The 13,371-nt window shown below is 31.8% G+C and overlaps 1 protein-coding gene across 1 annotated transcript in view; it reads right to left on the bottom strand.

The window, feature by feature from the left end:
* Positions 1-775: 775 nt before the first annotated feature.
* Positions 776-13,371, bottom strand: part of LOC142326400 (uncharacterized) — a 182,653-nt gene continuing 170,057 nt past the window's right edge. Inside the window, exon 2 of the mRNA XM_075368876.1 lies at positions 776-3,081. Coding sequence (XP_075224991.1) covers positions 1,064-3,081 — 2,018 coding nt within the window. The 3' untranslated portion in view covers positions 776-1,063. The remainder of the gene's footprint in view (positions 3,082-13,371) is intronic.

The raw sequence follows: 13,371 nt of genomic DNA, 5'->3' as shown, positions 1-13,371 counted from the left end.
CTTAATTTCAGTTAACATTTTTCGAATTGCTGTTTTATTTTCTACTGATTTTATTTATTTATTACCATTCTTATTTTCATTATTATTAAAACATAGATTTATTATTTTTATATATCCGGCTGGATTTAAACTACTATTATTTTTATCTTAATCGTTTTGTTTTGTAACGTTTTTCTAGTTAAGTCTTTTCCATCGTCGGGCCTATCGGTTAATGTAGTGATAATTTTTATGGACTGCTATAATTGACCGTTCCTGATTTAAACTACGAATTGTGTGCTTAAGTACCTAAGATGTACTAATGATCTGAATAAAATATTAATTTACATTTATCGGTATTCTTTCCTGTTAAAGAGATTATTTTTTATTGTTTTATGCTTTTAGGTAACTGCAGTCGTATTTTGGGATTCTAATAAAACGATTTATAATTTCTTTTATAATAAATATTTCTTTTACGTATGGAGAATATTTTTGTTTATTAAGGGTGGTATTTTAAATTTAATTTTTATTTTTTTATTAATAAAATATATTGTCGTACTTATTTATATTGTTATATTTTAAAAGAAAGTGGAAATATTTAATCTACGTTCTGTGTTTAAAAGCAAACTGGTATGAATCGTTTACTTTTTTACAGTGTTAATTTAAACTTCTTGATTATCTTTTTGATATTATTCTTTATCGTTTTTTCTTGTGAGTATACATAATTTCTAATTATTACGTTTACCTTAAAATCTGCAGTGCAGGACTACGATTAAGTCAAAAGAGTTGTACGGTAACTTAAAGATCCATCGTAATTTAGAACCGTAAAAAGTATTGTATTTCAAAATACTTTTTTTTGTTAAAAAAAAAAATTAGTTTAATATTTTTTCATTAGTGCGGTATTACTTCGTAGTATTGCCTTTTTTTCCTTTATTTCTTATTTTTCACGGTACATATTTATTAAAATAATTGTTGTTTTATTTCTATCCTGCAATGAGGAACCGTTGATGTGTTTCGTCTACCGTCGCTTGAAGCGCGGAACGACCGGAAGGGTTTTCAAGGAACTTTCTTACGTTATTACATATGACTACGTTTGATAATTTGGATTATCGAGACCGGTCCTTTCTATCCTTACGTCCAGTGTGTTTTTCTTGCTGTTTAATCTCGGCGACTGATGGGGTAAAAGAAGGTGATTCGGTCTGCACGATAATATATGTAGCTTACTGTCTAATTTAAAACGCGGGCTTTCTGTTATTCCGCAGGGATTACGGTTATCGTTGACTTCGGGTAACGCGCTATTACTTAACGTTCCGAAACCGTAAATCGAACCGTCCATCGGAGGATTATCGGACGGTAACGGGTGATCTTCCAGCCACGATCCCGACGGCGGTCCGCTTCTATCGACAAAATTTCCAGAATATATTACCGTTAAAGGTCCGCCGATGGACGGTAAGGATTCTTCTCCCATTCTTTGATGTCTGGGTAACGAATTGAATAACGGTTTGGTTCTGCGCCAAGGCCAGTTGATGGAAACGGTTCTAAGATAACGAAACAACGCCAGTAAACCCGTCGCCAGTATGACTATCGCGCACGCCCCGCCTACCGCCGTATAAATCACCTTTTCTATATCCGTATGTTTATCGTTGACTATCATCGACGTCGCTGACGGTACGTCGTCTAACATAACCGGTTGTTGCGACCGCAAAGATAAAAATCTAACTACGTGGTATTCTTCGCCGGATAATTCGAGTAAAGTAGCGTTCGTTTCGGCTAATTTATGTAACGGCGCTTCTTCTTCGCCGAATACTTTGTCGTCCATATCTAATTCTTCGTCTAAATCCTCTATACCGTTTTCCGTCGACGGTACGACGCTGACGTTTACCATCAATCTAGGCGGCGCCAAAATAACGCGATTGACTCTGACTTCGTCGTACTCTAATGATAATCTGGCCGCTAAATTTAATTTTAAATATTTCGCAAAATCTTTTTGCCTTAATCTTACTATAGTAGAATTTCCAGCCAAAAGAAGTATAAACCATCTACCGGACGGTTGCAATTGATCTCCGGTTACCGACATTCTTGCCGCGTCTAATAAAGCCGATTCGTTATGTACGACCATCTCTTCTATAAGTTTTTCCTGTTCGTCGCTACTTTGATCCCACATTTTAAAAGGATTATTTTCATCTTTATTTCGTTCCGTTTCGATGTTATCTTCCAACGTCGGAAATATTAGCGCGTTATATATGGATGACATTTTTTTATCGTCGTTTTCTTCTTCCTGTTCTTCCTCTTCCTCTTCTTTTTCCTGTTCTTCGCTGTCGAAAACTTTATCGTCGTTCGTATTCTGTACCACTAATGTCGTATAATCGTCCTTTGAAGTTTTTAATTTCTTTTTATGGGAAATCGGTTCGTCTTTTAAATCGTTATTTATTTCGTTAAATTCATCGTCATCTGATTTAGATGTAATTTGAACCGTATTGTTTGCAACCGCCGCTGTTGTTTCTGCTGACGGTTGTTGTTGCGTTTGATTTATCTCGTTATTTATTTCCGCCGGTGGAAGAACGTTCAACGTACTTCGTACCGTCGTTACATCTTCCGGTTGTAATGTCGATCTGTGTCGCGGTGATGTCCCTATATGGCCGCGTATGTTAGTAATTACATCTAACGACCTGACAGGATGGGGCGGTAGTTGAAGCGATGTTGTTGATGATGATGAGGCGGAGGGTCGCTCAAAAGTACTGCTGATATTCGAGGAGGAGTTAGTTATTGATCTACTGTCGGTCACTGCACTTACCGCTTCTTCTTCTTCTAGTTCTTTTAACTTGACGTCGTTGTAATTTCCACTTTTATTACTTCCTTCCATCTCATCTTTTCCCGCGTAAGCGGACGTGATCATTTCCTCATCCTGTTCTTGTCGATGTTGTTGTTGTTGTTGTTGTTCGATATTGAAATCCCTTAGGTGATCCCATAAGGAGTAGTCTTTTCCTTTTTCTTCATCTTTTGATACTGCCGGTTGAAAGCGATTCTCTTGTTGTGATGTCATCGTTGTCTCTTTCATCGGATTTGTCGGTTCATCGTGGTTGAGTTGTGTGTACTTCGTTACGACTGAAACAACAGAAAAAAGACAAAAATAAATTAAAAAAATTATAATTAATAGTTGGAATAATTATATAATTATTAAGAAAACTGCAAAATTATGTAGTTTTTTTCTTAATTAAAATTTATCAATAAATATTACTTCATAGAAACATGTAGCTATTTGTAAATAGCCTTGTAGCACGACGGTAATATCTTTTGAAGTAATAATAAAACCCTTTTGAAATAATACCATTCAAAGTTATGTGTGTGTAAGTATATTAGAAAAGGTAAAGAGGAATATACGTGTGTGTGTATATATATATATATATATATATATATATATATATATATATATATATATATATATATACATACACATGGCGTGGCGAAGTAGGGCAACGCCTCTGTGTTTCATACGGTTGGTTTTGGGGTTTTAATTCTAGTTTAGCTAGAAATTGTTTATTCACAAAAAAATGTAAATTATGCAACATATATTTGATTACATTCATTTAGAGATTGTGGACATATTTGAGTTCAATTTCGGTTAGGAATTGAAGAGGTATTTTACGATTTAAATTTTTTTTTTCGTAATTATTTAGTAGAGGTGCCTCACCCCTAAATCACAAAAAAAAATATCAAACTCATTCATAATTAATATTTATTCATTTACTGATGTATTTTGGGTGACGGAAAATAGAAGAAAATTAGTAAAAATTTACAGTGATACAAAAAAAAAAAAAAAAAAAAAAACTCAACAAAAACGCAACAGAACTACTAAAAACATCACTAAATAACAAAACGAAAAAGTAACAGAACTATTAACGAAATAACCACGAGTACTCGGAGCAAGAAAAACGCGACCGCAATCATCAAGAGCTGAACCTAACCTAATTAAATATTTATTACTTAAATAATCAAAATATTACTGTTGATTACTCAAGGTTAGCGAGCGTAGATTAAGTTTAGTTAGATTATATTATTTATTTTCACGTTTATATCTTTAAATATAATATTTCACTATGATATAAGTATTTTTTTTCGATTTTCATTGTGTTATGTGTTATTTGTATCGCTATGTAAATTTTTATTAATTTTCTATTTTCCGACACCCAAAATACACCATTAAATAAATAAATATTAATTTTGAATGAATTTGACATGTTTTTTTGTGATTTCGGGGTGAGACACCTCAACTAAATAATTACCTTTTTTTTTTTTAGGATAATAATAATAACTTTGTTGTTAATAGAGAAGTGATATAATTAGTTAAATGTCACTTAGTTTAATACTTCAACAAGATAATCGTGTGATCTGATGTTATTAATTATGAGAACAGAAAAAATAATTCACGATAAAAAAACTTAAATTTTTCTGTTTAAATAATTAACGTATCCTTTTAATAATAATTTGATCTGTACCAATTACATTGAAAAAAGAAATTAAATGAATATGTTTTAAAAGAAAAGCATTAATAGGATTAACATGACCTAGCATTAAGATGAACAAGGCTCGAATATTTATGTGATTCATACGAGGAAAGACAGCTCGATCATGACAGTAATATATATATATATATATATATATATATATGTGTGTGTGTGTGTGTGTGTGTAATATTAACTTAAATGTAATTTATTTAAATTTAAGTTTATTTTCCTCTTGATTAGACAGAATTAAATAAAATAAGAAGACATATTTTATTTTAAAATATTACTTTTATTAATCTATCGGGTTAACCAATCAACTATAGAAACTTATAAATTAAATACACAATGTTTCACTTAGAATTCTCTAAGCTTCCTCAGGTGACAATACACATTCATACACACGTCATACGAAATCCTCTTACATTCGCTCTAATAAGAGGAGAGCTATAAGCCTATGAGGAAGTATATAGAGTCTATCAGATTTATATATATATATATATATATATATATCCAGAGTATTCCACGGAGAAACTTTAAGAACATGTTCTACTGGTGAAATAAGGAAAACAATTCATGTAATTATAATCTGAAAACGCTTTGCTTTCAAAAACAAGTTACGGCTGGAGAAACATTTCGCCCGGATTTTTGTCTGCTGTTCTAATAAAAACAAGTTCTACTGTAATTTTTGGGATCCAAATTAAGGAGTAAACTTGATTGTTTTTTTTTTTATAAAGTTAGCTGGAAAATAGGTTAAAACAGATTCCAGAACTATAACTCCAGTAGTTTACCGACCTAAAACAGAAAATTCGGTGTAGAAGAACAAGTTTTTTGTTTTGGTTTGTAATACAATAGCTTTGTTAAATGACTAATAAATCCGGAAAATTTAGTATGAAAACTTGTAGAGAATTTTAGTTTGAGAAAATTGATGTAAATACAGCCAATAAAAAGTAAATAAAAACTTTCAAAAAAATCGATTTTTTATTGAAGCAAAATAAACAGAAAATCGTATTATTCTTTCTGTACCTAATAAACATTATTCTTAATATACCAAACAAAAAAATAAAATTCATGAAATGATAAATGGTAACAGGTTAACAAATTTCAGTTACAGTAATTGTTCGAAATTCCCTCCTTCAAAATTTACACAGCGCTCCGCCAGAAGTTAAATATTTCCGGTAGCTTTCCGTTTCACCTCAGGAATCTTTTCGTGTTAATTCAGTTTAGTTTCGTATTTTAATGAGCAACCCTTCTTTAGTCTTAAGTTTTTTTTGTTATACCATCGTTTTCATGTGGCCCCAAATGAAGTAATGTGGCCTTGTTCGTGGTGGATAATCGATTGATCCACCACGTCCAATTCAGTTTAAGAAATTAACATTCAAGTGATTCTTCTTGCTAGTAAAGAAAAATGTGGCGTTGCACCATCGTGCTGGAAAATTATTTGCAATCTGTTTTGTAAAGGTACATCCTTCAAAAGAGTAGGCAGTTTATTTTTCAACAAATGAACGTATGCATCTCGCGTACGATTTTCGTTGAAAACAAACGGTTCTAGAATTTTACCATAAATAATGTCACATGCACCATTAATGAGAAATCTATTTTGGAAACTAGTTTCCTTAGTACCATATGGATTTTCTTCGCTCCATAAAAATGACTATTTTTAGAACTGAAGACGCGTAAAAAGTTTTTGTAAAAGTGGTTTCATTAGTAAATAAAACTGAATTTACTTTAACCGCGTTGTCTAGAAACGAATGACAGAAGTTTAACCGCTGGCAGTAATCGGTTGGCCGCAAATTCTGAACCTTTTGCAGGCGGAAAGGATAAAGATTTTCTTTCCCGCAGGATGCGCCAGACTTTGTTTTTTGACAAATCAGTGGGACATGAAATTCGCCTTTACTATTACCTCGGCTACGCTTATTTTGCTGAATCACACGATGCTCATCATTAACACGAGATTTATTTGGCGTTCAAAAGAAAACGAACGCGTTGGAAATTACCCTTACGTTCGTAAATGCTGATATACCGAAGAAAAGGTTTTCGTATTTGGAATCCGCCTTCCGGGAAATCTCTCCCGATATTCACGTCGAGCAGCTTCAAAATTTCCGTTCAAAATCTTTTTTTTTTATTGTCTTCATTAATTTGACTGTTTTGAAGCAGCTCTCCAAGATTCCCTGTCTAGTGCCAGTCTTTTCATTTCGGTATACTCCATACATCCTATATCTCTAACAATTTGTTTTACATATTCCAAAAGTTGCCTGTCTGCACAATTTTTCCCGATATTAGAGAATATTTGAGGGACAGGTAGAAACCTATCCCTCTAATATTAAAGCAACAATTCCAGAATGCCTTAATATGTGGCATTTCTTTTTTTCTTTTAACTATATTTTTCCAAATGTTTCTTTCTTCATCGATTTGCCGCAACACCTCTTCATTTGTTATTTTATCCACACATTTGATTTTTGACATTCTCCTGCAGCACTTTTCTTTTCAGGTACTCCGATCGTCCAAGTTTCACTTTCATATAAAGTTACGCTCCAAACATATACTTTGAAAAATGTTTTCCTGACGTTTAAATTAATTTTTGATGTAAAGAAATTATATTTCTGACTGAAGGCTTCTTTCGCCCCTGTGATATTCGGCATTTTATATCGCTCCTGCTTCGCCCATCTTTAGTAATTCTACTTCTCAAATAACAAAATTCTTCTACCTCCGTAATCTTTTCTCTTCCTATTTTTACATTCAGTGGTTCATCTTCCTTATTTCTACTACATTTCATTACTTTCGTTTTATTCTCGTTTATTTCCATGCGGTAGTTCTTGCGTAGGAATCCACTATGCCGTTCATTGTTCCTTCTAAATCCTTTTTACTCTCAGCTAGAATTACTATATGATCAGCAAATCGTAGCATCTCTATCTTTTCACCTTGTACTGTTGCTCCGGATCTAAATTGTTCTTTAACATCATTAACTGTTAGTTCTATGTAAAGATTAAAAAGTAACGGGTATAGGGAACATCCTTGTCGGGCTCCCTTTCTTATTACGGCTTCTTTCTTATGTTCTTCAATTATTACTGCTGCTGTTTGGTTCCTGTAAATATTAGCAATTGTTCTTCTATTTCTGTAAATGAACCCTAATTTTTAAAAAATGCTGACCATTTTATTCCAGTCTACGTTATCGAATGTCTTTTTTAGGTCTATAAATGCCAAGTACGTTGGTTTGTTTTTCTTTAATTTTCTTTCTACTATTAATCTGAGGCCTAAAGTTGCTTCCCTTGTCCCTATACTTTACTTGAAATCATATTGGTTTTCTCCTAACACTTCCACTCTCCTCTCAGTTCTGTATAGAAGAATTATGTTCAAAATCTATAAACAAAGCTTCGCCATATTCCTTGTTAGAAAATTGAAACGACACTGCGGCAGAGTAACACTACACTTCCTTTAACTTTATGATTATAACAACACAATTTTCATTGACCAGCTGTAGTATTGCCAACCTATACAATATATTTTTTAAAAATATTTCTAAAATAAAATTCATTCAGTTTAATTTTTTACGTAATTATTTCATTGTACCTGTGTAAATTATTGAATATGCAAAATTAAAATATTGTTTTATAGATCTTGTATTTAAAAAAAAATTATCTTCAGTAATTAGAGTTTTTATTTCGAACAATTACTGTAGTTGCAGTTGTTTATTGTTACCACTTATTATTTCATGTATTCTATATTTTAGTTTTGGTATATTAGAAATAATGTTCTTTGTTTTGGTATATTAGTAATAATGTTCATTAGGTGTAGAATATTACGATTTTGTGTTTATTTTCGTCTGTTTTGCTTCAGTAAAAAACCGATTTTAAAAGTTTTTATTGGTTATATTTACATTAATTTTCTCAGAATTAAATTATATACAAGTTTTGTTACTAAATCTTCGCATTAATTAGTCATTTAACAAAGATATTGTAATACAAACTTTTAAAAAAACTTGTTTTTCGACACCGAATTTTGCGTTTTCCATCGGATATCTTATAAACTACTGGCATTACGGTTCTGGGACCTGTTTTATGCTATTTTCTAGCTCAAATTACATAAGAAACTATCATCGTTACTCCTTAATTTGAGTCTCAAAAATTATAGTAGGGGTTCTTTTTATTAGAAGAGCTGACGGGTGAAATTTTTCGCTGCAAAAAGTCGAAAAAAAACCGGTTTATATGATTTTGTTTCATTATTTTCACCAGTAGAACATGTCCTGAATGTTTCTCTTTTTATTCGTAGGATACCTTGTATATGTTGACTTTTAGACCGGTTTTATTTCTTTAAAAAGAATTATCTAAATTTTTTTATACACTTAAATATTGCATCCTTTCTTAAATTTGTCTATTGTTTACGCGTTTGGGATTTAAGATATGTAGAGTTCATATATGATAAAAGAGAATAAACAATTATTAATTAATAATTAAGCTGGAAAAATTATTTTTGTGGTTTTCTTTGTTATATTAAATTTTCTGTAACATGTTAAATCTCTTCTGTCGAGTAATAACTTATTTCAGTAAGCTATTTAATAAGTTCATCGACTGCTTTACATTGTTAACGTATAATTTTTTTTATATCTATCTTAAATCGAGTGTACTGAAAAAATTGTGTTTTAAAATTTATAAAAAAAAATTTTAATCCCTTGGCCTTAGCTATTTTTATTAGATTATTTTCATAACCGGTCGATAGATTATATACAATCTATATGTTACCGTGAAAGAACGATGTCTGGCAAATAACGATATTCTCCGGTGAATGTCGACACATACCAAATACGTCGGTGAAAGACCGAAATATTGGCTTATTCGGATCTTTGCCTGCATTCATCAACGAACACAGATAAGCATTGGTGGGAGTCGAAACGATTACTAGAAATTAAAAAAAAAAAAATAAGTTTAATTTTAAGCCAAACGTAACCTACGCTCGCTAGTCTCACGTAATTGACGTTAAATATACAAATTATATATGTTATTCTCAAACAGCGGATGCGATTTATAAACTTCACTGCATTCATAAATAAATGTAATCAAATTTTCAGCATTTGTAAATTGAACGAGCCGATCAGAATATACAGAAAACCGCACGGATGAACGATAACGATACGAACAAATGATCAGATGGTTTGCCTTTTGTTCAATTTTTTTATAAAAATATTTTTATTCAAATTTCATCATCGATGCGTGCTGAATACAGTGAATTTGTTTAATTGCTTCCAGTGTTGGAGAATAATATGTTTAATTTATATATTTAAGGTTAATTAGACGAGGTTAACGAGTCTAGGTTGTGTCCCTGGCTTAGATTTAAACCAACAATCCACCGGATTGGCGTAGTGGTGGCCGCATCTTCCCTAATCATCTGATTTTGAATCGAGAGTTCCAGCCTTCAGATCCTAATAAATTCAATTATTTTTACACGGATTTGAATACTAGATCGTGGATACCGGTGTCCTTTGGCGGTTGGGTTTCAATTAACCGCACATCTCAGGAACGGTCGAACTGAAACTGTACAAGACTGCACTTCATTTACACTCATACATATCATCCTCTGAAGTAATACCTGAACGGTAATTTCTGGAGGCTAAACAGAAAAAAATAAAAGAAAAAAGAAAAAATATTTAAAACAGCCGGCCTCCGTGGCGCTAGTGGTAGCGTCTCGGCCTTCATCCAGAGGTCCCGGGTTCGAATCCCGGTCAATATGGCATTTTCACACGCTAAAAAAATTTTCATTCATCTCATCTTCTGAAGTAGTACCTAACAAAAAGAAAAAAAAAGTTAAACTAAACTATTTTTGAAATAGAGATTGGTATCTCTAATTTACCTTAGGGATTGGTATCGGGTGATTTTTTTTTTTTTTTTTTTTAATTCGTAGATATCATTTCGACCCCCAACACTGCTTATCTATGTTCGTTGATGTATACCGGTGAAGATCCGAATAAGCAAATATTTCGTTCTTTCATCAACGTATATGATGTGTTGGTTGACATTCACCGGAGAATATCGACATTCTCTAATTTCGGTTTTTCACGGTAATACACACACACGCACACACACACACACACACACACACACGCACACACACACACACACACACACACACACACACACACACACACACACACACACATATACATATATATATATATATATATATATATATTATATAGAAAGAATATGAACCTCTTTCTAATTCAGCCTGTAACTAATTTTCAGAATAGTTTGGAAAGTAAAATTTATCATTGCTATTCCAAAGTTTGACTTAGAAAAAACATTAAAAAGATATTTTATTTGTTGATCCTTAAGGGGTTTAATAGGAAATGAAATGCCGATCGGAAGAGCTAGAAACTTTAAATTTTACCTAAATATTCCTCTTAAGCCAAAAAAAAATTTTTTCTTATCTTTTAGGGGAATAAAATGGGTGCAACCGATTTTTCAAAACAGGTTTTTCGGTCATTTGAAACGCAGTATGAACATTTTTCAGGAATATCTTATTTCTGCAGTACACAAAATAACCTGTTTTTGGTTTGAGAAGTCCCCTGAAACCGGTAAACGGGATGAAAATTATATTTCCTTATTCCCATATATCGTCTGAATTTGTTGCGATAGAAGCTTGAAAATCTAATCGATATTTCCAGACTTGATACTCATAGTGTGCGCGGTCGTAATCTAGTATTGTAATCCAACAAGCTATCGGTCGATGTTTTAGCTCTTGTCCACATGACAAATAAATTAATTTGCTTATTAGAAAAGGCAGAATTTGGATACATCTGTTTCGGCGGTAGAACAAAATTTTGGAGCTTTATAATATTTTTAAAGAATTGACATTTTGACGGAAAGGTGTAATAAGTTATTCTATCAAATGAAAAAAAACCTTCGTATTTTAGTTTAAAAGCTACTTCTTGAAATCAGTTAAAAGAAGTGCAAATTTAAATTTAAAAAAAAGTCTGGAATCTCTGTACCGTATTATTACGTACCGAATTGGAACAGGACTATTACGCAGATGTCAAGTACTGAAAATAGAGCACGATTTAATCGAGTAGCAAACGAGTGGCACTCTCTGCCTCCTTGCCACCAACATACTGCTTCTCTTGCTGTTATTTATTCATCATTCATGTTATTAAACTGTATAATATTACGGCTTCGACACACTATTTCTGCGGGAATCCTTTTTGTAGATCACCCTCCCAGAAAGGAATAACTGGATCGTGCGTGAATTTCATAGTTACTTATATACCGCCATATATATGTTAACATATAATTAAAAAAAATAAAATTACACTTTATTTTTTTAATCAGTTAACAAATAGTCGAGTTACGGGAGAAAATTAATGTTGTAATTTTGTGTCAATTATTAGGTCTATTATTGTGAGAAAATTATTACTTAATTTGATACTAATTTACAATACTAGAATTAACAATAAATAAAAACAATTAATATTTAATCGAAGTGAACGTAAATTGGAAGACATGAAAATAGACACATAATTACAACTATTTTCTGCCATAACTCGACTATTTGCTAATCGATTTTCAAATATAATGTCATTATGTTCAAAATAAAAGGCTTAATATTTTAGTAATATATTTTGATAAAACTTATATTTATGGAGATATAACGAATTGAAAAATAAAAATGGCAGCCATTTTGCAATTCGTGAAGGTATTAAGTCTTAATTTTTTGCTAATTTTAAAAGTTTATTAGCAAGACGCTTACCAAATATTAATGTGATTCTTCTATCCGAACTTGAGATATAAATTTTTATATATAAATAACAAAATGCCGGACAGTGGGAGAACGAAGTAGAAATTGTCTTTTTTCCGAAGGATATTTTTTGTTTAGTTTTACAAGTAGTATCAAAAAAGTATAACCAGATCACCATTTTAGAAACATGCTGTGTATATGTATATTTATTTATTTATTAAAAGAAAGAATTGGAATCTGTACCTGATTCAAATATTGTTTAAAAGTCGGGGTTCCTTTTTAACTTCCTAAAAGGGTAAAATACCTTAAAAGTGGTCCGCAAGCGGCTGAAATTCTAACCGTGAAATTATATGGAAATTAATTTTGGGTTTTCTTTTGAAGCCATAAAAGAAGTTTCCCCATAGAAGGTGAAACTGTATAATGGTTTTTTTTTTTTCATTTTTAAGGCCGCAAAGGACCACTTTAGTCAGAATAATTCAAGTCTTTTTTGGCGATCTTTTGGCCTTTAATTTTTTAGCTTTTACTTTCTCCCAATATTTAGTCGTTCTTAATGATCTTGCTTTACGATCCTCTTCTGAATAAACCCTTCTTGTATAATTAAAAGTTCTTACTTTAAAGTCGGTATTCGGATCTTTAATAACAAATTTTAATTTTTCGGATTTATTACGTAATTCTTCGTAATTCAAATTTAATTCTTGCACGTCCTCTTTAATTTCTTTGATCCATAATGGTGGATTTTTTAAGGACCAAAATCGATCGATAATTCTCTTAGTAATCCTATCCTGCGGCAATCTTAACGAGTGTGCGCAGAAAGAAATTCGCTTCTTTTTCATAGTATCGATTAAGGATTCCAAGTTTTCGTACAGAAATTTTTTAGGCGATAATCTGTACTGATTTTCGCGTTTATATTTTTTGTTTATGCAGGTTCTAAGAATCCTGCGTTCAACTTTAAGCCAAAGTTCAGTCCTATTTTTCTGATTTAATCTAAATAAAGTCTCGCTCGCGTAAGTAATTAAGGGTTTAACCACAGTTTTGTAACGTCTCATTTTAGTGTTAATCGAGAGCGATTTTTTGTTGTAAGTATTTTTGGTTACTTGTAGCGCTTTAAATAATTTATTAAGTCTTTCGGTCCGATTTTGTTTTTCGTTACGATTAGAAGTAATGATCT

This window comes from Lycorma delicatula, chromosome 6, assembly GCF_047948215.1.
Source record: "Lycorma delicatula isolate Av1 chromosome 6, ASM4794821v1, whole genome shotgun sequence".
NCBI lineage: Eukaryota > Metazoa > Arthropoda > Insecta > Hemiptera > Fulgoridae > Lycorma > Lycorma delicatula.
This window is presented reverse-complemented; position numbering and strand designations above follow the sequence as displayed.